This window comes from Rhinichthys klamathensis, unplaced genomic scaffold (assembly GCF_029890125.1).
Source record: "Rhinichthys klamathensis goyatoka isolate OS25496 unplaced genomic scaffold, OSU_Roscu_1.1 h1tg000221l_1, whole genome shotgun sequence".
Lineage (NCBI taxonomy): Eukaryota > Metazoa > Chordata > Actinopteri > Cypriniformes > Leuciscidae > Rhinichthys > Rhinichthys klamathensis.
The window spans coordinates 1846162-1873134 of NW_026606745.1; the positions used below are offsets into that span (position 1 = coordinate 1846162).

Consider the following 26973-nt stretch of genomic DNA (forward strand, 5'->3'; position numbering starts at 1 on the left):
GCCAGCCCCTTTAAAGGAATTCGTTTAACCACCCACATCATTCCAAACCTTTATGACTTTCTTTCTTCTCCAGAACACAAAATAGCTTAATACAAAACTGTTGCCAAACACTGAAACAGTTCTGAAAATATCTTCATGTTCCATTGAACAAACAAAGACATGCATAGAGTTTTGTAAAGACAAGTGTGAGTAAATTACTAATTTGACTTCACTTTTAGGTGAACTTAGCTGCAGTCTGTAACTTTCTTTGTATTTATATAATAAGTGTGTACATCATGAATCCATTTTCCAAACCGTGTTTTTGTATTATCCTAAATCACCACGGTACACCTGTAATAAGTGTTTATATTCGGATTATTTTAGATCGGTCGGGTCGTACCACTGCGGAGTAGCCCAGTACGTGTGTGACTCGTCATAGACATAAACAGAGAGAAGTAGCTCTTGCTACAATGTTCTTCCGCAAAACTAATGCAGTTCTGTTTATTAAGCGCTAGAGCGGTCTATATCTTTTTAGTGTGCACTCCTTGATATGAGCAGTAACAAGATATGAGAAATACCAACCGCAGTGATTTTATTTGTGTAATTGAAGTAAGTCACTGTGTATCTTGTCCAGTTGGCACTTTTAATTTGGACAATAATATTAAAGGTTATACAGTAGCTACATTCAAATACAAGCTTTTTCATATACAAGCTTACCTCCTCTTAATTTTTGTCCTAAAAAAAATCAGGCGTTTGGTGCCACATTCCTGATGTCAAACATGCATTTTCTTACCACATGCAGGGGAAATATCCCTGCTAGGATTGGCGTTGTGTCCCCATGCTGGTTCTTCCAGTGGAAGCCCATAAGTTAGAAGTCCTTATTGTTCATATGTACTCACTGGAGTGTTTTCTAGATCATGCCTGCGAGCCAGGGCGGGAGAAACAGCCCGATTGTGCCCAGCAAACACACTATGATGAACATCCATAAGAAGATTCTGTCTATTACCATAGCAACATACTTCCAGTCCTCTTTTACCTGTGTGAAGAGATAAGACAAATGATGAGTGGATTAACACAACTAGAAAATAAAAGTTGGGAGTCAAACTTTGATGTTGACTTGACTAATCCTTTCTCGGTGAAATATAGATCTACTGTAGCATGAAAGCTATGGGAAAATGTCATTTATTTTATAAATAAATATTAAAACATAATTAATTGAAAAATATTTAAATTACAATTTTATATACTACCGTTCAAAAGTTTAGGAGCAGGATTATTTATATGTGAAATGCATCATGATTTATAATGTTACAAAAGATTTCTGTCAAATAAATGCTGTTATTTTTAACTTTATATTATACCTGATATATCATATCAAGATATTACCCTGATGTAAATATATATCACAGTTTCCACAAACATATTAGGCAGCACAACTGTTTTCAACATTGATAATAATATGAAATGTTTATTGAGCAGCAAATCATCATATTAGAATGATCTCTGAAGGATCATGTGACGCTGAAAACTGGAGTGGCCTAATTATGATGCTGAAAATTCAGCTTTGACAACACAGGATTGGAATAAATTAAATTTGGGAATATTAAAATAGATTTATTTTATACAGTTATTTGAAATAGTAATACTTCACAATATAACTGTATTTTTGATCAAATGAATGCAGCCCTGGTAAGAGAATTCTCTCAAAACCAAAATAAAATCTTACACCAACACAAATCTGAAAGAAACTTACACTAAAGTCAGCGTCTTCTGCTCTCAGGTGGTCTGCTATGTAGTGGACCCCCTCCAGAGCTTGCAGGACACTGGGGGACAGAGGAAACCCTGGCTTGTCTGCTATCAGGTTGTCAGGCCGCTTCGTGACAGTAGCTCTTCCACTGGGCTGCCTGGAAGCCACGCCCATCTCCAGTCTAGGGGAAGGACCGAAATTCTGTAGAGTAGGTGGAGTTGAGCCAAGAGGGCAGGGCGAAGCAGTTTGGAGTGACAGTGAGATCGCGGAGGAGAGCGTCCCCAGTTCTAAGTCCTTATAACAGTAGCGCCTGCGGGACTCCTCCCCAGAGTTCTCCCCTCTGAACCAGCTAGTAGACGTACTGAGGGTTGAGTTTGCCGGTCCAAGCACCCGGGACGTCATTCCTTGGCCCTGCCGCTGCAGGAGGAGGAGTTTCTGCCTGCGACGGCTGTCCGGTGCAGGTCTGCGCATAAACAGCCACCGTGGGATCAAATCCAAGAAGACCGAGTGAACCCAATGGGGCATCTTATGAGTGCTGGGCGAGCGGTGATGGACGTTAAGCACGAAGACGGTGATAACGATGGACAGGGTGACGAAGATCATAGTGAAGAGCAGATATTCGCCGATGAGCGGGATCACGAGCGAGGTGGACGGGATGATTTCTGTGATGAGCAGCAGGAAGACAGTGAGCGAGAGGAGGACTGAGATACACAGTGTGATCTTCTCACCGCAGTCTGACGGGAGGTAGAAAACCAGCACAGTTAGGCAGGAGATGAGCAGGCAGGGAATGATGAGGTTGATGGTGTAGAAGAGCGGGAGACGGCGAATGATGAAGAAGTAGGTAATGTCTGGGTAGATCTCATGGCAGCAGTCATACTTCTTGGTGTTGTAGGTGCCAACAGCATTGATGATGGCCCACTCGCCGCTCTCCCAGTAATCTTTCAAGTCCACCGTGTTCTCGGTGCGCTCCAGGTCGATCTTGGCTTTGTCGTAAGTCCACGAGCCGAATTTCATCTTGCAGTTCTGCTGGTCAAAGGGGAAGAAGGTGACATCGATGCTGCATGAGCTCTTGTAGATGGCAGGTGGAACCCAGCGCACTTTACCTGTGTGGAAGAGGTGGGCTTTGGTCATGTGGGTCACTGCAAACTCCCCGTCTGCACTGAAAAGGACAACAACATCTATTTCAGCAGTTGCCGCTTTACTGCAGGAAAAGCGGTAAAATGGTTTCATGCATCTACAATTCAGCAGGATTAATTTGGCACGTTTTTAAATTTGCTTTGACGCAATTAAAACTATGCTTGCAGATACAATGACTGTTACAATGGATGTGATGTTTTATTTGCACACTAAATATACCCAGTTTGGTAATAGGACTTTTTAGACTTTTAACTGATAAAATAAACCCAAGCAATATTATTTAATTAATTAATTATGATGTAATATAAATGCATAAGTGGTGTACCAGATGAAGGAGACGAGAGGTATTTCAGCATGCTTGCAGCTTTGACAGTAACAATGGCTGATGTTTTAATAAGTTTTACAGTAAGACACTTTGATTATAGGATTTTTATAGATTTTGGTTATTTTTTCTATTTTATTTATATCACATTAATGATGCTTTAAATAAATAAATAAATTCCAAAACTATATAGTCAAACTATTTTCATATTATTTTATAAGCTATGTCATGTATATCCCTTTCACATGGAGTTTCCTGACAATGAAATCTTTTTCAGACAGGACAGAATTGTTCCCATATTTTAATAATGATCCAGCAGTAAACAGTGTATGAACTGCCTCTGCATTAACACACTCAAACAGCAGGTGGTAGTCTAAACCAACGTGTGAGTTCATTTCAGTTTAAGTGCAACTCTAACGGCATTGTATTACATAGAGTTGGCTACAGCTCATAGATCATCCGACTCTGCATTTAAAACAGCCTTTTACACTCTGGCTTGATTTCGTTGCATCTAGCTTGTGGGAAATCATGTTGAGTGTTGTTTAGCTTAGATAAATTGTTACTCACTTGTTGTACAAGACTATATCCGGGACCCAGATAAGTTCAGACGGAACCCTGATAGAAGTCACATTGTCATAGTCTGAAGGCTTCCAGCGTAGTTTATAGTCATTCCACTCCTGAGAGAGAGGCCAAAAGTATTTAAGAAATGAAAACTAATTCATTACAAAATGTCTACCACCATTATTTGCCAATTTGAGGCTGTTATTATTATAATCATTTTATTAATTAACCGACTTTGCTCTTATTTATGGTGCCAGATATTTTGAAAAATAAATAAATAAATTCTCCGTTCCTCATATTAACTTTCCTGCTGAACATACCTGCTTTAGCCAGACATTTGTTGTCATCATCTGATTCTTCTCATCCTGTAGAGGAGGAAAAGAAGGAAGGACAGTGGGTATTAGAAGAGTCAGGATGCTGGGTTTGCTCCAGCAGAAAGCTTTTGGTTCAGAAAGGTCACAAACACCTTCTAAATTTAAAGGAGCATTTCACCCATTTCAACATTAATCTTTATTGAAAGTGGGTCATATATGTAGTCGAAATGTAAAAGAAATTTTGAATTTGATGCCCTCTTGACCGAGAAAAGACAGAAAATAACTTTAGGGCGCATTTGTATGAAAGACAACAACTCCCACAATGCACCACATTGCACAGCTCCGCAAGCCACTCCCACTACTCAAGAACAGCGCAAACATCAGATAAATCACTCGTCTACAAGGCTAACGTGAGCTGCCACCAGAGTTAGAAATTCATTTCACACAAAATGTATAGTTAGTTGGCTGTGGCGAGCAGGACGAGGGCGAGGGACGTGAGAGCGGCGCGAGGCCGGTGGCGCGAGTGATAATGAACGACACCTGTGAGACGCACTTGTCTCTCTAGCGTCTCTCACCGAGGAGCGGACACATAAAACGAGGAGCGACGACAGGGCAGATCGAGTGAGGAACAGGCCTGATTTTATGTTGTGTTTTGTTTCTGTTGTGTGTGGCCAGCAGTGAGGGGCTGCTCGCTTATACTTTTGTTTTGTATTTGTTTATTTTACTATTAAAATGTTTAAATGTTCGCCGATTCCCGTCTCATTCTTCCCACAACAACGAACCCCGTTACATTGGCAAACTCATTAGCGAATTACTCCTCGTTTGTATTTCTTTCTATATGGTGAATTATTTCATGATACCTGGATGTTCAGTCAGAACAAATGCGGTGCGACACTACGATGGTTCACATCACAACACAAACGTCCGTGTGCTCGTCTGATCCAGAGATTTCGTCCAGGAGAAACTGCCTTGTTGAAATTCTCTGCAGCAGACGGACTCTATCTGTGTCCGTAGCGCACAGCGAGAGCACACGCACCAGCAGTCCGCCCAGCGCGAGCCAGTCCGGGCTCCTCGTCCGCTTCAGTCCGCCTCAGCGCGAGCCAGTCCGGGCTCCTCGTACGCGACAGGCAGCCGCCTCCTGTTCCTCCATCAGCCTCAGCTGCTCTTCACTATATTGCGGCTCGTAAAGATAGCCACGAACACCGGATTCGAGCAGCAGAATTTCAAAATCCTCTTCTTCCATATCATGTTTGTTTCTTCCGTCATTGTCATAACTTCCTATCTCCAAAGCGCTTGTTAGCTTAGCTTCCAAACAAGATGGCTGATATTGCTTTCTGTATCTGCAAGTGAAGTCCCACCCACTGATCTGTAATAGGTCTGTAGCGTGAGTGAGTCCCACACCCTGAATAAATGATGAGCTTGTGTTTGTAGTCTATACACTTTTCAATGAAATTTATCTTCCGTCCTATCGTGACGCAAAATGACGATATTTACGTCACGATAGGACGGAAGTAAAACACTTAAATCCTTTTTTCTCCCATCTCAGAAAAAAAACAAGCAAAATTCCACCATCATTATAATATATGACTGGGTTTCTAACAATACAAACCTTAATGCAAATGGGTGAAGTGACCCTTTAATCTTCTGATGGACCTGGATACTTCAAGGACCATGTACCCTAATTCTCCTTTGGCTAAGCCCCACCCCCCTTAGTTACTGTTGCTACGTCCGACAAACAAACTTCATCTGGGCTCTGGTATCAACATGGCTTATGCTGTGACAGCTCTTCCTGCTGACATTTTATCAAACTTTTATAAAGCAGCAAATAAAGTGTCCGATAGAAGTAGGCAAAGGGGGCTGCAATATACGTTCGAAGGCTATATTCACGACATACAGGTGAAACGCAAGGAACAACAAGGCATCCAAATAGAGGCAAAAGCATTAACGTTATACCGGTCACAGTCAAAAAATTAACCACCGCATATTCTACTAATCGAGACGAATGTTGGGACTAACAATATCAAGGAGCAACACTATTCATGCAAAGCTGGGTAGGTCTCTATTCACTTCTATAATCGTTATTACAAAGCAAACGGACTACGCGAGTATAACGTTGTATTTATTAGCAGCGTGTGCTAGAGTCTAGACGACACTTGTCAGGATTTGACTTCGGTTTGGGAAGGGAAAAAAACGGACACCCCCCTCCAACCTCTCTGGGAAACGCGTATCTGTGTTACAAATGCCCCAGGCACAACGTTTAACCATATTTTTGATAAAACTACGACGGTAATAGCCGGCCGAGACCAAAAATATGAGACGCCTGTGTTAAAGTCAATGGAGCGCTGTGAAAAAGTGTCGGACGAACCACTGTGGGAGCTCGTTCTTGGCTGCGCTGTGATTGGTCAATCTACATTCTAGGGTGTGGCTTAGCCAAAGGCGAATTCATCAAGATTCTAAGGTTTTAGGGCTCTTAATATGGCAATTTACTGTAGGAAGTTGGTGTTGGTGTTACTTGCACTTCCTCTATTAAATTAATATTTCATGACATATGTAACCAAAACAAATAACAACCGGCATTTAGTTATTTATCGTTATTATACACTAAGCTTTAAATGCCTTGGGCCAAAACAAACCGTTGTTCCCCAATATTGATCAAGGATGCACTTTAACTGTATATATTTTTTAAAGGTTTGAAATGAATGGAAGTCTGAAGTTGTGTAAACTAATGACAGGGACAGGGACAAGTCTTCTCAGTTTTTTCTTCAATTTATCTCAATTGCAATCTGACAAAGTACTAGTTGTATTATAGTAATAGCATAAAAATAGTATGTTTACTTACAAAAGTATAATAAGATTTCTATGAACATGAGCATATATAGGTTTAACTATAACTGTATGTAAGTCCTATATAATATAGCATAGTTAGTACAGTTAATATAATTAGTAGGAATTTCCAGGTGTTAACATGTGGAAATCATGATAATTTGGGTGCCACTGACCCACACATACTTTGTATTCCCTCTTTTCAAGATATAGCCTGTAGTACCTTACCACATCAATCAGCTGGGCGATAGATAAACCGAACTTGACGATGACAACATCAGAGGTGTTTGGTACAGGCCTTGACCACTTGTTGTAGCCATCAAAGAGCTTTTTGAAGAGATCATCTTCAGCATGTGAGTGAGTCCTCTCACAACAAGAAACTGTCAGTGGAAAAGACATTTAAACTTTTAAAGCAGTTTCACACGCTCAGCGTTTTGAACGTTTTCTTATAGATTTGAGAATGGCATGAAAAATCATTAAGCAAGTGTGAATTCAGCAAGCTAGACTCTAAATACTTAATGAACTAATGGGACAGTCAGAGAGTCTTTTAATTTATCTAGGGTTTACTGTGCGCCACTATTTGCATGTTAAATAAGTCAAACATATAGTATTAAAGTGCTTCATCAGGGGATTAACTCTCATTCATTTCTCTAATCATATATAATTACACGCACCATCACTTCTCATCCGTCGACTGGCAGTAATGGATTTGCTCAAAAATGTTTCCAGGCGAATTATTTCACACGCTTAAACTTAAGCAATATCACACGAGCAAGAGTGCTGTGTGCTTCCAAAGTGCCGCAAGTCATCCCAGCTGGAAAGAGCATGATTTGTCAGTGTAATATTACCTAAACAATAAAAAGTTAATATTGAGTAACTTACATTTTAGGCAACAATATTGCCAGTTACTTACTTTGTCTGTTGTTGATCCAACAATGAAAATACTTCCAAACAAAGAACCCCTGCACGTCTCTGAGCAACACAAAACACAGCAGGTGTTTCGTTCCTGAATTAATCAGTGTGTTTTAAGGAATTGGTTGAGTAAATGATTCAACGACCCATTCAAAATTTCACACTCTTATCACCTACTAAGTTACTCTTACTATAGCCTATCATACAAATATGTTGCAGAAATACAATTCATTTTTGCAGTCTACTGTGCTGCTGTTCTGTTGTTTTTCTGGCCTACACACTGCTGCTAAATTCGGTTGTCAATTTGAATTCACCATGGTTACCACTGTGTCAATCATTGTGCCTTCGGGAGTGAGTTGTGTTCCGTATTCATACAGAACAATTATTTCGAGGATTCACTCCTGTATTTAAAGTCAGCATGGAATGGAAGTTGCGAGTCTTTTCTTCCCTATGTGACGTATATATCCAAGTGAAACGGCTTCTCAAACAAGAAGAAATGTAGGGCGGGATTTGCTTTTTGTCATACAGTATTATTTTTGCAACCGCCCAAATTACATGGTGATAAAAGTAACATAGTGTAGTTTTAAAAACAGTTTGATAAAAATTTTTTTTATATATATATACTGTATATATATATATATATTCTAGCTCTTTTTTTATTTCACTGCAATGAGTCTCTCGTGTTTAAATGCAAAAACGAGTGACAGGCTGCTGGAATGTGCTAACACGGACAAGCGGAGTGATTCAAACTGTGAAAAGTTGCAGTGCTTCCTGGTACACTGAAAACGCTGCTTGAGAACCATTACTCTTTACTGTTCTATTTAAGTTTTCCTTTAGACCTACAGTACGAAAAAAAAGCTATCTCAAGAACATTGCTTCAAACACCTGATATGTGAAAAAGCCAACAGTTTTTAATGATATGTGGGCCAGTGTGGCTAACTGAATGAGATTGATTCTCTTCATTTTCCAGGAAGAGATGCCCTGTAATCTCTGCACTTTTGGTTGACACCAATGCAGGACAGAGCGTAGACACCATTAAGCCGGCCACCTCCGGTCTCATCTCTGAGCTGAGGTCTGAGGAGGCATTAACACAGAACCCTGAGGACAGGGTTTGCAGATAGTATGTGTCAGGCCTGCTATTTGAGTGCAGTAGCGTGGCTGGAGTTGCTCTCTAAGCACATTCATTTGCAGTGTGGTGAAGTGAGCTCCCATGGGTCATGCTGGCACAATGAGTCACACTCTGGGCGAATGACAACATGCCATTAACAAGTCAGATTTAGGGTCTGCACAACAGGGCATTAGCACAGTGGGACATGATGTGAAACCCAAGCACAGCCAACGAATACAGTCAGTGGCCTGCAGATGGGGAGGAAAATATTTTCTCACCTCTGACACATTTCTTGCTTTTTTTAAGCATATCATGGCCAGGCGGTTCAAATCTATTATTACTCTGAGGCAGGAATTTTATATTTTTAGAAGAAAACAGCCTATCTAAATATATAACCCAAATGATTAATTTATAGCTTAAAATAAAGGAGGTGTTCATTAACCAACCGGCAAAATGGTTTAATTGGTAAAAATGTGCAGACCATATATCCATTTTTTTTAAACCATATATCCACTAAAATAAAGCACAGCTAGACTGTGGTAACTTTGTATTACTCACACTGTAAAAAAAATCCCGTTGTTTTTACGGAAAAAAACTGGCAGCTGTGGTTACCAGAACTTTACCGTCAAAAATACGGTATCAACGGTTTAGGTTTTACAGTCTTAACGTAAAATTTACAGTATTAAACCGTAATTCATTATCTGATATAATGATAATTTACCAATCTATTGAAGTATTAATATCTGTTTGGCACCATTGTAATACACTGACAACCAACAATCATCACCGCAGTGATGAGTCACATGATCAATCAAAGCTCATCTCAAGCAATCTTCCACAAGAAAGTTAATACTATTATATTGAAGCTACACAGTGTTATTCGCACAAACATTAAACACCATCATGGTAACACACATGAAATTTTAAAAATGCAATAAACAGTAATTTAACAACATTAAATGTAACATAAAATCCTAATGTACATAACTGAATGCAATAAACATTAATTTAACAACATTAAATGTAACATAAAATCCTAATGTACATAACTGATTAGAAAAGAACTAAGAAAACTAAGAAGAAACAGTTATTTCAACAAAAATAAATCAAATGTGAAGTGTCATGCAGGGAATTGTGGGGATGTCAATTTACGTTTTTCCACTGTAAATTATACAATGAGTTGTTCTTTTCACTTTCAAAAACTGTAAATTTAACGGTATTTTACAGTAAAATTACATTAAATGTACCATTACATCTATCACAGTTATTTACCGTATTTAGTAAGGAAACTTTCTGTTAACCAATTAACAGTTTTGCACTGTAGCATTTTTACAGTCTTTTACCGTTACGATCATTTTTTACAGTGCACCATTGTCATAAAAATAAACAAAATGATGTAAGATCATTCTTTTACACTGCATTTTTTTAAGTGATTGTCGTAACTTTTTGTCCACTTGTTACAATAATTTCTATAATCTCGTCTTGATTTTATGTTTACAATGTTTCCACTAATTGTCTTCTAATTGTCTTAATTTTATAATAAAATGAGAAATACAATTTTGAATCTTAATTAATTAAAATTTTTAATTAAAATTAAATAGACAATTGTGTGTGCAGGCTATAGCACAACGAGATCTTTTTTTAAGTAACAAAAGCCTACTATAGAAACTATGGTTACCGTAATTTTCTTTATTTTGTGTTTAAATGAACATCAGCTTCCTAGCCTCGATCAGAATTCCAGTTTGGAATGGTGACGCCTGCGTCAGTTCTGCAGCCTCTCCAATAGCGCATCTGTTCTCCAGTCTGTGAGTGTGTGAGGAGCACAGCAGGTGGACGGGTTCGATACGGTCTACTATAGGCTAGCTAGATCAAAGCGTCGGACCTGAAATTGATTGGCAACGTGTATCTCCGTTCAACTCTGGAAACTCTCCAAAGCGCGGGATGTTCTTAAGCCAACCCGATGCAAAGAGCGGTGGTAAAGTGCATCCAGCTGCAGTTCGAGCGCTCGGGAGGTGTCAGAGTAGCCTCGTGAGACCATCCTGATCTCGCGAGCTTTCAAGGTTTCACTCGCAGATCAGTCTGGATACTTTCCGTTAAAGAAAATTTGGGAGCAGTTCACCAAACGAACGTCCAATCAGCGTTGGCTTTGAGGCGGGTTGAGGTGTGACGCAACGAGAAGCGCGTCAGTTCAGTCTAAAGAACATGTCGGCTTCAGCGGATGAAACTAGCATCAGCGTGGCTATCGAGCAAGTTTTATCGGAATTACAGAGTATTTCTTCACTGAAAGAAGAGCAAAACACTGCTCTGGAGGCTTTTCTCAGAGGAAAAGATACGCTCTGTTAGTACGTCATATGCTTCGTTGATCTGATTGGTTGATTTGGCCCGTCTATCACCAACATAGGCCAATCAGCTAACCAGTATTTTCGCCCCTTACCAAAACTACTTCAACGGAAGGTTTCCAGATGGATATGCGGAGCAAATCCATCTGGCGGAGTCAGGTTAGTGTCAGAGGCCCGCAGTGATATTCATTCATCAGGCGTCCAGCGGCTGCTGACAGCGAGCGGACACATAAATGAAGAGTGCGAGCGTAAACGTAGAGTGATGAGCAAGCCCAATAAATCTGCCTTGATTTAAGCGACATGCACACTTGGCCGTGGAGAGGACGTTTAATTTTACTGGCAGCCGTGCGTGCCATTCTAATGCATATACTACACATCTCTGAATCATAGCTGTCAACATTGAACATTGAATATAAGGGAGATTTCCCGGAATCCATCCCCAAAATAAGGGAATTTTTTTACACGATTCTTACCCACCACAAACTTTAAAAATAAAGCACTAATCATTAAAAGTCTAAAGAGTTTATAACTACAAATGAGTGAGAGAGAAAGAGACAGTGTGTGTGTGTATTAGAGAAAGTGTGTCATTTTTTAAACATTTTTTATCAGAGAATGTTTAAATACTAATATCAGCTTACGAGGGAAACGGTACGTGGTGCTTCGGGGGCTGCTGGAGATGATTAGGGAGAGGTCTGTGCTCCTTTACCGATCAAAGCGCGCGCTGACACGGAATTGTTTATACTTGACGCGTCCGCACAAACGCGGCAAAGATTACGCGTTGGGTGCGCAAGACCGGCAAGACCCCATTTCGCTTGGCTGTGTGCACAGCTTTTTTTGTAACAGCGCGCGCGGCGCCGCATCCGAGGATGAACGACTTCAAGCCGAATCTGCCCGAGCATGTACGTCTCACACAATCAGAGCGTAAAAATACGGGATATTTTACGGGAAAATAATAAAACGGGAAGACAGCGGGAAAAGAGCTAAAATACGTGAGAAACCCGGAAAAAACGGGAGGGTTGACAGCTATGCTCTGAATGTGGATGTGGGAGTCAAATAGCTACACTGTACCCTTTCGTATACCCCTCGATGATTTGCTGGTCTTGGTTTAACCACCAAAAACAGCTTAAAAAAGCAGCAGAGAAAGCAAATTGATCAGTCACCAATGCACGTTAGTAATGCCTAAAACACACATAAAGCAAACAAATATAAACTTTATAGAAAATGTATCTTAAGATGAACTTTTTTGTTTCTGGTCCTGGGTGGCTAGCGGACCAACTTAGACCAGCAACAAAGAGCTACTGACCAGTGTTTTGGGCGCATGCCAACTGTTTGACCTGCCAAAAGCAGTTTGGACAGTTAATGACCAGTTCCACGAGTCTCTCCATTTCTTAAACAATAGCTATATTTGTGGAAAAATGTGAGAAAAAACGAAACAAAAACAGAAGTGAAACTTACTTGACTCACATAGGATAGTGAAGAGAAGAGTAATCCGCAGGAAGAACCGCGGCTTCTCAAAGCGCTCCATCATACAGCCAATTCCACGCGACAGTTTCCGTATAATTCAGTTTTTCTCATGGCTTCTGTGTTTTCTGTTGTGTTGTCATTCTCATTCTACATCTGGGGCTGGTGGTTGTAGGCTATTTAGGGTGAGATGATCTCCTCTCACACAATTTTTTTTTTTTTTTATCTATTTTAAATGCTGGCAGAATTGGCGTTTGTCATAAATGTGTTTCGATTTAAGTTGCATAAATCCCGTGTTTATCCATATTTCTCCAAACTCGAAGTTTCCTGCTCTTCTACGTGAAAAGGCACGATGATAAGATTAAGTTTTGCGCACCTGTTCAGCTGAAGATCAGGTACACAGATTCCGTGCTGCAAAAGTATTATTTATTTCCATATGCATCCCAAAATAAGGATTTTTAGAAGCAGATATATCCCAGAGTAACTCCATCTGTGTCAAAAAAATGCATAGATGCACTCATGACCTGGCTCCTGCTGTTTCCAGGGTTTACTCCAGACTGAGCATCCCTCTCTCAGTCCGCCCATCCACTTTCATGTCAGGCAGAAAGGGAGGGAGGGACCTCATCACAAGTTCACGAGCGTGACCCGATTTCAAAATCAATTAGCAACTAATCTAAAGGTCATTTCTTTCTTATATAAACAGTATAATGAACACACATTTAACGGATAGCCTAAGTGCGCGAACGCGTATAACAAACCTGAGGGGGGAGGGGGATATTTCTGGGCCAAACCTCAACGGCTCTGGCCAAACCTATTGAATTTTAAGTGATTCAAATGTTATTACATCTTATGACCGCTAGAGGTCAGGGTAGCTGAATAAATGCTGAAGAAAGGCGAGAACTCAGGCAGAATTCGGTGCAAGACACGCAGTTTTCTTTTCTTTTCTTTTTTTTTCCAAGAGACAGAGACTCCATTAGAATCTATTCATAATACCATTTATGCTGATTAAACACACAGGACTCGACTGGAATACTGAAAGATTATGTGAACCGATTATGGATAGAGGAATAGCCTATTGTCACGCACGAAGACGAGGGAATATCCAACAAAACAGTCTTTTTTAGGGTAAAATGCAACAGGAATAGGTCTAAGTAGGAGATACCAGGAATGATAATAGTCAAATAACGAAAATGAATGTCAAAATAAAAGCAAACAGAACGGAACATTGCCATGACAATAGGACTAGTTCATCCAAAAATGAAGAAAAAAAAATCTTTCTTTCTACTCACCCTCGTGTTGTTCCAAATCCAAACCCGTAAGACTTTCGTTCATCTTTGGAACACAAATGGAGATTTTTTTTTATGAAATCTGAGAGCTTTCTGTCCCTCCGTTGATTGACAGCTATGGAACTGACACTTTAAAAATTCAAAAAGTTCATAAAAAGGTCGTAAAACTAATCCATATTAATTGAGCGGTTTGCTAGTCCAACATTTTCTGAAGAGGCACGATCGCTTAATGATGAACAGGCTGAATTTAGGCTTTTATTCACATATAGCCTAAACAGTTGTGGTAAGGAAAGCATCAACCAATGAGATTCATTCTCGTTTGAGCTTCCAAGAGGTTTGTTCTCGCGTGTCAAGCAGGTTCGGTTGAATATGTTAATATAAAGCGATTGAGTCTCTTCAGAAAATTTGGACTAAACCGCTCAATTCATATGGATTAGTTTTTATGATATATTTTTGAACCTTTTGAAGCATCAAAGTGGCAGTTAGCCTAGCTGTCCATGGAAGCACAGAACTCAGAAAAAAAGATCTTAATTAGTGTTCCGAAGATGAACGAAAGGCTTATGGGTTTGGAATGACATGAGGGTGAGTAGCCTAATTAATGACAGAATTGTTTAGATTTATACTTCATTTTTATTTATAGCCTATACATAAATATATTTTAGACATTCAAGTAGGCAGTAATATGTCATTTTTACATTTTGTTAATAAAAGCAGCCCAATTGTTACAATTCTGTATTGTGAGTTGCAAGCCGATCAGGGTCGGTTCTAGGCATGGGCAGGGGTGGGCTAAGCCCAAACCTGAATCATAATTTAGGAACAGATCGTGTTAATCTGTTTTTATGATTTTCTGCATTGATTAAAAGCAATCTGAGGTGGGTTCTGTATTGAAATGTTTAATTAAGGGGATTATTTAAAATGAAAATAAGATAAACATGGTCATATCATGGAGAAGTGTGTTAGAAAATGTTATAAATAAATTTAGCCTAGTTATTAAGAATATTATGCAGTCCGCAGTTTTTCCTCTTTGTCGCCATCTCTGTTTGAAATCTGCAATTGCAGTCATTCGCGGAATTATCAACTTTACGTGAGTTGTACCTCGGCATTGCACTGCAGGGATGTGCAGCTGTCAATCACCAAATACTGGCTTTAAGAATCACAGATTCTACTCTTTGGAACTATGACCAACATAATAATTTTCACCCTAAAATGACATCTGTACAAGTAAGTAAAATCCAGCAGGAAATCGCGCTGGTTAAATCTAACGATCGCTTATCATATCACGTCAAAGGTCAAACCGTGCAAATTATAGTTTGTTCTCAAATTGTTAATGTTAACAACATCAGCATTGCGTGACTACATTTAATGCCCTTCCGATATTTATCCTTGTTTTCGCATGGGCTGGTTGCAGTCTCTTTTTCCAAACTCTCAGTCCAAAGTCTTTTGCATTTTACAACAGGTGAATCTCTAGTTGTCACTGGTGATTGTCGTTTGAACCTTTCTGGATCCGCCATTAAATTAATAAGTTTAATTATATCAAGTGCTGTGAGAAAAGGCTATAAATCTCCACCTCCAGGATCCTCACACGCAATATAGCCTACTAGCCGAGACTCTTCTTTATGTGTACAGATGTGACGTAATGACGCAAAGACATGCTCGAATCTCCCGCTGAAATCCACCAGTACCACTGGAATTAAAAACATTATTACAAGCTTACCGCTTTGAATCAAGCTACGGCAAGCAGATAGTGTTGAACACTGGCTGGTTATATATTTTCTCAAAAAATTATTTTGGATAATTTTTAACCCAAAAAAGTTACGGCTGGAGCTTTAAAAAGCCGATTGACTTTTCAGTGACTTTTACTGTCATTTGTGATATCTGGATTTTATTCTTAATCCAATTAAAGAGTTTACACACACAAAGAGCCATTTATAGTTGAGGAATTACTTGAAACATCTATATTGACTATAGAAGTTTCCATGACCTTTTCATTTTTTTAAACAGTTTTACAGTACATGACTGTAGGAACCCTGCTATTCTTTTACAAAGTTGAATTTTTGTGAATATCATTTTCAACAATGGCACATCAAGACTGACTAGCATCAATAGTATTTATTTAAGTATAAAACGCTCAATATAGTAATAGCTATTTATATATTTCATGTCCCTGTAATTCATTCACTCACACAGGCTGTATCTATGACCATACAAATACTAGCATACACTCAGAATTGGGTCAAACTATGCATACAGCAAAACTGACAACAACTGACTAATACACTGAAAATGAACATTCTTTGGTCGCAAAGATTTCATACTCTTTCTTCATCTGTTTCTTTAGGTTCTGTTCTGTTTTCATTTATTCCTCAGTGACATCACTTTAATATTTTTTCCTCTTTTTCTTTCTCCGCCTTGCTTTCGCTTTCCAATGTATATGAGTTCATGCTTGTTGATTTCCAGACCCTCATACAGTCTTTTCACCATCTGCTCCCTAGCGCCAAGACAGCCAGACCATAGCTGCGGGGTTGTCTGTACTCGGAAAGAGAATATTCTTTTAAGATGTCACCACACTGCCAAGATCATTTTTTCAATTTCCTTGTACACAGAGCCATTATGTTTTCATTATGGCTCACAAATGAACATTGGACAAGAGAGGAAAAATATAGTTTGTGTTTCAGTCCTCTGACAATAATTCTGTCTCACAAAAAAAACTATGTAAGGATGGGAGATAACATATATAGACTGTTTAAAGTGATGACATTGTATCACTGTTATTAAAACATATGGATAAATACAGAAGTGACACTTTATCTATTTTTCCAGGTTGGACGGCTTCCCACCGAGTCATTTAGTTTAGCGTGGCTGTCTCATGTTCTTCCTCAGCTGTGCGATCATCTCCACATGCAGGGCTCTTGAAGAACTCTCCAGTCGAGTGGCGATGTCTGACGCGGTACGCAGCATTTCTTCAAAGGCAAGGGACTCCTCTTTTATTCTTAGATAAAGACATAAAGCAGACACAACATCAGAAATAATCCAAGACAGACAGAGAGAGAGAGAGAGAGAGAGAGAGAGAGAGAGAGAGAGAGAGAGAGAGAGGGATGGAGGAGGAAATGAACAGGGGCCTCCTCAGGGCCTCAGTTTAGTTTTTCTTAAACCAGGGGCCTCTGAGGGGCTGAAATTCGCATTCCTTCCAACTGTCCAGGCTGGTGATGGAAAACCCAGAGACCAGAATCAAAGCAGCATCGTTGTGGCTATAGTCTGAGGCTAGAGACATTATATGCAAATCTTCACTGTGTTTATAAGCATATATTTCTTGTTTAGGATCTTTTTAACAGTTTTACTTGGTTACGTATTTACTATATTTTGCCTGGAAAGTGTTTATGTAGATGCATGCAGTCAATGCAACTTGACTCTTAAAGTAACACCAGGTAACTTTTCAACCTTCATAATATATTTCCAAGTCTCTTGTGATGGTACATCGACTTACAATAGGTTGAATGACACGTCTGCCATAGCCTGACGGGGTCTGTAGCGTTTTTAATCGTACTTTTAAACTTCGGGTTTCGGGTAGTAACCGGCGAACAAAGAGAACTACAAAATTCGACTGCTTTACGGCTTATACGTCACTTCCACCACCACCCCCACTTCCTTAAAATCGGACGTGCGAGCCAAATGTTATAGTCATGGCCGAAGCAGCACAGAAAAACAAGAAAGCAAAGGTTTTATCGGAGCAAAGCAAAAAGAGAAAAAGAGAAAGTGATCGCATTAAAGGCAGAACGAGGATCAACATTGGGCCAGCATTTTCTCACTGGCGTGAGCTGAAGGAGGAGGAGGGGTGCCCGACCGATGCGGACTTGGCAAAAAAAAAAAAAAAAATCAAATGAAAGCCTGTGTCTAAACGGCGTGCACAAGTTTGGTAGGGGCTACATTCTTGCAAGTAAATATATAAGATGTACAAAATCATATTTAGGATACCTAACATGTCTGTGATATTTGTCTTGCCTCAAGCTATAATGCAAATCGATTTGTAAAATTTGCAGATTCATTTATGGTAGCTTGATATTATAATATTGACGATATATGGTTATTATCTACCACTCAAACATTGCATTGAAGTATCATATAGATCCAGTAAAACGGTAACCAATAGACTAGGCTACTATAATGACGCTGGCTTGTAAACGTGATCATCGCGATCATTTGTCGTTAGAAAAAAATAAAACCCATGAAATTATATTCATATGACATGCTGAAATATATGCCACTGTACCTGGGATGAAGACATTTCAGACAAGACGCAAGCAGAACACCTGCATGTGACCTCCTCCTACAGTGTTCAGGGCTATCATGGTTGTCAACAATTGCACGTGCATGTAGGATGACGACAGTAGTTTACGACAGTAGTAGAGGTCTAGAGGACAATACTGTTTCCCAACTGTAGGGGGACCCCACCCCGAGAGCAAAAGTTCCCTGGTGTTACTTTAAGCTGCAATATTTAGTGAGTGGTCTAAAATTTTCAGCATTGATAATAATATGAAATGTTTCTTGAGCAGCAAATAAGCATATTAGAATGTTTTCTGTAGACAGTATCAGACAAATTAGTTTAGAGACTTTCATATTGACCATTTTAATACGGGTGCATCCATACAATTTAAATAAAAGAATTCCTAAAATACAATAATAAAATAATGGCCTCTGATCTTCCATCACCATTTCTTATCTGTGAGAACCAAATCACATAATTTTAACTCAAAAATTTCTCTCCCACGTATTATTAAATATTCCCCCGATTCAGGTTTGTTGCCTTTAAGCATCTTACATTTTTAAAAGCCTTGGAGTTTTGCCTGGAAGATAAGAGGATATGACTGTCTTATTAGGATTCAACTCATCTTACTTTTGAATTCCAGCCGAAGTGTCTAGTGCGTCTCCCTCCAGCTGACTCTCCATCTCCTCTGCTGCTTTTGTCACCACGCTCTCACAGCTCACATGATCCTCCCTGATTCCAACAATGTTTTCTTGGATCACCTCCTCGTAGCGTTGATCTCCCATTTCTGCTCCAACAAACTGGACCAGATTCTCCATCACCGCCTGGTTCCCATGTTGAAGAGCCTTTAGATAAGCAACTTCCTCTCTGAAAGCTCGTAACCGTCTTGTCATGACTTGGCCGGTGTGGAAGTGGACATAACAGTCGCCGCCTTCCGTCTCTGGCAGGGTTTGAAAAAGTGGCCTGGTTCTGTCTGGCTCATCCCCGGCTGCATGGAAGATTGGAGCAGAGGAGTTGCCAGTGACCACAGGCCCGGAGACGTCACCTGATCCCAACTCTCCATCATCACCACTCTGGCAGTAGACTGGCATCACTAGGAGTGTGAAAAGCCAAGTGCTCAGTGTTGAGTGCAGCCTCATCATGACCCAGAAGAGTCCCGGAATAACCTCTATGACCTGGGACTTGATGAGTGAGTGATGGATGAGAACCCAGGCTATGAGAACCCAGGCTAAATGTGAGGTCCCCTGTTGACCCTCTCAAAGCTTTTCCACACAATCACGCCTGCTCTAAAGCTCTGACCTCATCTGTGAAGAAATAAACAGAAGCTCAAATCCAAGTCTGATTCTTAAGTCTCCTCAAGTGAAAATATACAATACTCTTCAGAAGTTTTGAGTCTATAAGTTGTTTTAACGTTTTTATAAAGAAGTCTCTTATGCTCGCTAAGGCTGGATTTATTTGATTGCGTACAGTAAAACAGTAATATTGTAAAAAAAAAAAAACTTTTCTATTTTTATATATTTTAACAAGTCAATTGTTCCTGCGATGGATAAGCTGAATTTTCAGCATCATTGCTCCAGTCTTCAGTGTCACATGATCCTTCAGAAATCAATCTAATATGCTGGTTTTTGCATTTTAAAAACTGTGATACTTTTCTTTTTCAGGATTTTTGGATGAATAGAAAGTTCAAAAGAACTGCATTTTTTCAAACAAAAAATATTTTGTAACAATCTAAAAGTCTTGATTGTCACTTTTAATTAATTTAACAAATTCCTTGCTGAATAACAATATTAATGAATAAACAGTATGTTTGTGTGCAAAAAAATGGGTATTATATTATATTATAGAACTGACTAAAAAGAAAAATACACACATCTTCCAATAATTTCCTGTAACTTAGGTTAAAATGAGACAGATCATTTAGAGGTCAGGGGATGAAAGAAGTTTCTTTATTTGTGAAACTACACTGTCTGCCAACTGTACTGTAAAAGTTAAATCAACCAGTCACTTTTACAGGGTTTTCCGGAGCATGTGGTGGGGGGCTTCCTGCTGGTGTGTGTAGTGAGCACATTCATTTATGTGAGGGCCCTGAGGTGTAGCACATGACCCTCTGAGAAAGGGAGGCTGTTTGTTTAGTCTTGCATGTACAAGGATGAGTGCTCTACTGCTCTCACTCTCTCTCATTCTTCACTCTTTCAAAAAAAAAGTCCCATTTTAGATAATACAATCTCACATAGGCTCTTGTTAATACTGACACTCTTTCCTTTTCATATTCTACAGTGTGTAGTGGACAGTGGCCGCCACTGTCACCAAAACGTTTTTACAATGGTTTCATAATCTAAAAAAGTTAAAAAAAAAAAAAATGTTGACTGTTGTTTTTGTGAGTATTTAAAGCAAATTCTCACGAAAATAAGCAAAACTGCAGATTTAAACTTACAAAGAACATATATTAAATTTAGAGAGGGTTGTGTTAAAAAAACTAATATATATATATATATATATATATGGGCTATGTTCTCTGAAAACAAGTCTTATCAATTTTGCATCTTAAGTAAAGCTTTGTTTAGTTATTTTCGCAGCAAAAATGCAGTGAAGTTATTATAGCTCCTGCTTTCTGATGTTCACCTCATCCCTCATGTCTCCTGATGTGACTGAACTGAACACACACATACACAATTTATTTCAGTGTCCTGTCTACTCCAGGGAGTCCCAACACTCCTCTCAACATCTGGAAACATGTGAAATGCAATTTCTGTCTTCATGGGTAAAAAGCAGCTATTTTCCATAAAGTGAGCACTTTGGCTTCTGCGGTATAGCAAAGTTCAGAAAAAATATTCCTGTGCATGGACGTATGAATATATATATTGCATTGGTGTAGAATATCAAATCTGCTGTCGTCTTTTTCAAAGGCTTGACCTCTGGTGTTGCATTCGGAGCACGTCCTGATTTTGCAGAGTTAGACGCGTTCCTGGGTAAACCCAAACCCTAATTTAATCTTAACCATATCCCAACCCCAATCCATAAGTTATTCCTAAAATCAGAGGGAAATGATAGGTGATTAACACAAATGTAGAAGCACCTAACCCTGGTTGTAAGCCTAAATTTAATATAAACTGTAAACTTGTCCCTCAAATCCTATTTGTTTGATTGGAATGTTGTTCCAGGATCAACAAAGATGTTGGTGAAATCAGGTTCTGCTGCATTCGGATTTTTAAAAGTCATTGGTTACCAATCCTATCAAATCTGTTTGCATCTCTTTTTTTTAACATTTAAAATAAACAAAGACAAACAGCTTGATACACAGTGTTTATCAAGCTCTTTTAGTAAACGAGTATCATCAAGAGCATCTGTGCCTCTCACTGACATTTTTTGCAGGATTTTTTTAATTTAAGTCTTAATGTGTAAAATGTATTGAGATGAGAAATATTAAAACTGTTTTTCATATCTTAGAATGATGCATATTCTTTGTAAACCAAATGCAGTCACGTGCAGACATCATTTTTAGATACTGATCAACAATGTGAATCAACAATGGCACAAATGCCTTGATTTGATTAGCAGCTCCATTTTTATCCCACACAACTGCCCAGAGAGGCACTGCCAATCCAGAGCTTGTAATTTTTTACAACGGAGAAAACAATTAAACATTTTAGACACTTAAAAATGATACTATTGGAACAATAAAAGCCCATTTAAACAGCACTTTTTTAACCTTTATGTTTCCTTCAGGAATCTTTAGTAGCATTGTTTCATTCCAAAAATGAATGCCAAACCAGTTCAAAGCAGAGGAAATGCAGCATCTTTTTAATGATAACAAAGTCTAATGCTCAGTCCAAATAAAAAGGGCACAATTAACCTTCAGTATTAATGCCAAGTGTCTGGAAGTTTTCATGTTTACCTTTGTGCTGAAACTCATCCATCAGAGCAGATGAAACATTTGCAAAATTGCAATATTGGAAGAATATGCAATGCAAATAAGCCACAAGTCTCTTTGAATGGAAAGTACAAAGTTGCTTTTACAGTTTTTGGCATAATGCTATCTTATGAAATGAAAGAGATTTTTTGTAATTACCCATAAAAACTCATCACGTGAGCCGAAAGCAAAAAAGTAAACGCACACAAAAAAAGAGTAACAGGATATATTTAAAACTGGATATATTACACAAATCACTAAAGCAATGATTCATGCAGTCAATCAGTGGTCAGTTTCGATTTTTTTAGACCATGAATGCAGAAAAAAATGCATAAACTAGCTCTGCCATATTCATCAAGACATGTCTTGTTTATCGAGGTAGAAACATGAATAAAATCAAATTCACAAAGCCAAAAACTGACAGAACTCACCAGAATCTTCTGCCATGTCACAAGTTAGAGCCATGTGTCTGGTCAAATGTTCAAAGCTCCATTCTTTACTTTGCCATTTAAAGGCAGAGAAGTGGAGCACATAACCAGCCTGCCTTAAACCTCTTTTCACTTCTTCCAACAAAGTTTGGGAACCTGAAAGTCTGTGCCCCTATTTGGAGTCTACTGGAAGGGGAGGGTGTGTTTATAAAAAGGGTGAAACTCAATGATTTCTTTCTTTTGTGGTCAGGAGAGTGAGGGAGGGAGAGAGAGAGAGAGAGAGAGAGTGCAGGAGAAGAATATTAGGGGGAGTGTGTGGTAATCTAGTTCACATCTGTACCCTGATGTCTGATAAAGTATGAGAGTTTCGTAGAAATGGGGAAAAGTCTTTTCATGACCATGCCGGATTTTCACTGGGTTTGGGCTGGGTTTGTCCATATTTGACCCAAAGTTGGGTTGAAACAATCCGGCATTTTTTTTAGAGAATGACACCTTCAAATAAAGTGTAACCTTTTATTTTTTATAAATGTTTATATATATATATATATATATATATACTGTATATATATAGCCATTCATTTCAATAGTAAGAATGTTGAGATATGAGTGAATGAAGGGAATGAAAGCTGCTAAAAACACAAAAAGATCTTTCCAAGGCTCTGAACTCCACAATATATTTCCCCCCACCTTCACAAGGGTGAAAACCAGTTATAAAAACATCAAATGAGCTTTTCAAACACAAAGTTTATCCATCATTACCTGTTAAAAGATAAGAAAGCTCTCTTTGCAACAATATTACACTGAAGGGATTTAACGCTTATTCTGTCAGCCAATGTCAGTCAGATATACCACCCTGAAATTAAATGCATTTAAACTTACAATCCTATATCAATTTCTTTGTTTCAGTTGTATATTTACTCATACGTTATTTATGACACATGGTTTGTCTTTTCTCTTTTAATGCTAATTTCCAGTAAGAAGCTCTTCAAAACACACCATGCAGTTTGCTTGGACTGGACGCAGAAACCATATAAAGAGCTTATTAATGAAAAACAAGAAAATGGACTGGAGGAACTACTTCAGAGGATAAAAAGTGATGTACTATTATTCTATCAATCGAGCTGTTCAGTCATGAGTCCGTTTTAAAATTTTTATTTGGTAACAGTTTATTTTACAGTGTCCTTGTTACATATGTTACATGTACTTAACATAGTAATAACAGTAAATTATGCATAATTACATGCAACTAACCCTCAACCAAATCCTAATCCTACCCTTACCCTATAGTAAGTACATGTAGTTACTTAATATTACTCAGTACTTAAACACATAATTACCCTGTAACAACACTCTAAAAAATGCTGGGTTGTTTCAACCCAATTTTGGATCAGATATGGACAAACCCAAATGTTGGGTTAAAAATGTAATTTGAAAATTTAACCCAATGGCTGGGTTTGTCCATATTTGACCCAAAGTTGGGTTGAAACAATCCGGCATTTTTTTTTAGAGAATGACACCTTCAAATAAAGTGTAACCTTTTATTTTTTATAAATGTTTATATATATATATATATATATATATATATATATATATATATATATATAGAGAGAGAGAGAGAGAGAGAGAGAGAGAGAGAGAGATAGGGGAGAGCCGGGACGGTTGAAACACTTTTCAGATAAACGTAGTTTTCTAAGATAAGGTTACAGATAGATTTTTTTTGTGTGTGTGATCAACAACTCACATTTGTGTTCTCTTAGTAGCATGTGTTATTCGGTAGAAATATAGAAGGATTTAAGTAAAAATTGACTTTGAACGGGAGTTGTTCTTTGTTTCAATCGTCCCTCCAGAGCGGGGCGATAGAAACACAGGGGTGGGACCAGTGGCGGCCTTAAGCATCTGGGGGCCTACCCACATAAAAACATAAATATAGAGCAGAAAAATCAAGGATTCCTGTTGGTTTGCATCAATTGTATATTATTTTATTACGTGCACTTTCAGCTTCATGAACAGGCAGCTCAACATAGAAATAATCCAACGTTATTTGATTAAAACTATATACAATAGCTTGTTTGCATATGACGTCACATCACTGCGTTGCCATGGCGCGAAATGCAAATGGAGGAAGTGATTTGCTACATTTAGGAAGCACTATAACAAACTCAAAATGCCTGTTTTGCGTCGTTTATGGTTGCTCAAACTGAGAAACCACGAGGAGTTTTTATCGTGTACCAAAAGTTGTTGTTCATAAGGGGGAAAAATGCAAGAAATTGACTGAGAAACGGCGGAAAAAATTGGCTTGTAAACCTACGTCTCCAGTCGGGACGAGCCGAATCTTAAAATGCCCGTGTGTGCAGTGATCACTTCGTCAAAGATGAGTTAAAGGGGCTCTAAGCGATGTCACACGTTTTTTAGGCCAAAACTTTTTTGTCACATACAGCAAACATCTCCTCACTATCCGGTAGCTGCCTGTCCCCTGAGCACAAGGCGCGTTCACTACTGCAAAGATCGCGATCAGCATCGTCAACTTCATCTTTGCAGCCGACAGTGACACAGAAAACACTTGTTTATAAACAATTAAAATGTCTCCTTGCTATATTCGACATATTCATAATCATTACTTTTGCTGGTTCTTTGTGACAACTTTTAGGTGCTTTATTAACATCAGCACCGAAAACATGGGGATTTTTTTTACAATATAAATTACAAGCTGTAATTTGTCTTATTAGCTAAAATAATGATCTCTTAGTTGTAAGCCCCCTGGGGCCCCCTCGTGGCACCGACCCTGCTTGTCTTGATTGCTAATCCACAACATATGAAGATTATTAGGTTAAACGTTCAGAATACGATGCATATAAGGTTATATTTCAGCACTTCGCGAATGGACAGCGACTTTTAAGTAGCACGTAGAACGCGTCCTCGCGCGTTCATGTTAAGTGCATTTTTGGGAAACGCTCGTGGAATTGCTTAACCTTGCACGTAGAGAGCGCTCCTACGAGCTAAGATACATCGTTATCGGGAAACCCGGCCCAGAAACTTTCGTTTCACAACTTCGCAGCTCGTGGTCATTCTACCTTGGATGGTTTAGACATTATGGCTGAAAATCAATATCCTACGAAGAAAATGAATGGGATTTTGCTGGTCTTTTGAGGCTCCGCTTGAAAGGCGGGGCCCGTTTCAATTGAAACGGGTGAAACATAGGCAAGGCCGCCACTGGGTGGGACGGATGAAACATAACAGTTTAAACGGTAACTATTCATCTAATGCTTGTTTTTATGAACAATACCTATAACATATTTTGTAAATTTTTTTCATTTTAAGGTTGATATTAACATTTTTGTTCTGTCGCCCAATAAACAATAGGCGATAAGCATTTGCGCATTTTGCGTAATCTTTCTAATAGGCTATTTTGAAGAAGACAGACAAATCCGTTTACAATTAATTCTTACATTTATTCCTTGAGTCATATGTGATTGAGTCATATTGAGTGTTTTCCTATGGCTATGACCAGGTTTAAGTGCTACGAGTCGCTGTTTCAAGTCCCGACAGCGCCTCCTGGCATTTAAACCTGTTTTGTCCGTAAACTAAAAAACTCTGATATTATACACTTAAGGGTGTGTTGCAGTACTAATACACCTGCCGTATTATCATTACAATGGCACATGAAACAATAAATACAACTTGTCAGTCAAAAAAAAAGTACAGCACGAAAATTCACTAACCACACTCAAAAACAGCTTTCCGGCTCTAACTTTAAAACGGCAAGACATAAAGAAGAAATGTTTTCGCAGGTCTGATAGGCATTGCGTGCTGTACGTGCTGACGAAATTTGACGCACATAACGTGAGTGGTTTTCAAGCAAATCTCAATGTTTCATCTGTCCCGCGTTTCAATCGTCCCGGCTCTCCCCTATATACAGTATATATATGGCTGAACAACTCTATTGATAGTGAGATCTATGGCAATATATAAATATATATATATATATATATATATATATATATATATATATGAATATAGGAGAGGCTCACTGCAGAGCAAATGGGTGGAGCTTACGTCTAACTCCCCCTCGCTAGATGCCCAGCGAGGTGGAGCGAATGTAATTTGGGCCTAATGGGTGGAGCTAGAATATCCAACCACAAACTATCCCTATCTACAACTCTATCCCTCCACCCCATTAGACGTCCGACTCGAAGAGGTGGACCAAGCGTGCCGAACAAGTTCTAAAAAGTGAAGCCAAAGCACGCTTTTAATCACGCTGATGTAAGTTTAAGTGTTCGTTTTTGGTCTTAGTTTGGTCTTAGTTGGTCATTTGATGCTATAAAAATGAGAATGTGACGTCATGATTGACAGCTGTGATTGACAGCTTCTCTGAACGAAGTAGTCAC

General features: G+C 38.9%; 2 protein-coding genes across 3 annotated transcripts; both read right to left on the reverse strand.

The window, feature by feature from the left end:
• Nucleotides 1-859: 859 nt before the first annotated feature.
• Nucleotides 860-12906, reverse strand: chrna2b (cholinergic receptor, nicotinic, alpha 2b (neuronal)). Of its 2 annotated transcripts, none has more exons than XM_056264463.1 (6): nt 12707-12906; nt 7112-7263; nt 4067-4111; nt 3753-3862; nt 1733-2885; nt 860-1015 (listed from the first exon to the last, which is right to left on the reverse strand). In XM_056264463.1, the coding sequence occupies exons 1-6, from the start codon at nt 12768-12770 to the stop codon at nt 890-892; spliced, it is 1650 nt and encodes a 549-aa protein (XP_056120438.1). In that variant the 5' UTR covers nt 12771-12906; the 3' UTR covers nt 860-889. The 2 variants fall into 2 exon arrangements, with proteins under 2 accessions (XP_056120438.1, XP_056120437.1); XM_056264462.1 differs by having other exon boundaries at nt 12698-12906.
• Nucleotides 12907-15998: 3092 nt separating this feature from the next.
• si:ch211-142k18.1 (uncharacterized) lies at nt 15999-19466 on the reverse strand. Its single transcript, XM_056264466.1, has 2 exons — nt 18881-19466; nt 15999-16978 (listed from the first exon to the last, which is right to left on the reverse strand). Exons 1-2 carry the CDS (start codon nt 19390-19392, stop codon nt 16840-16842), a joined length of 651 nt encoding a protein of 216 aa, XP_056120441.1. The 5' UTR covers nt 19393-19466; the 3' UTR covers nt 15999-16839.
• Between the last annotated feature and the right edge of the window lie 7507 nt (nt 19467-26973).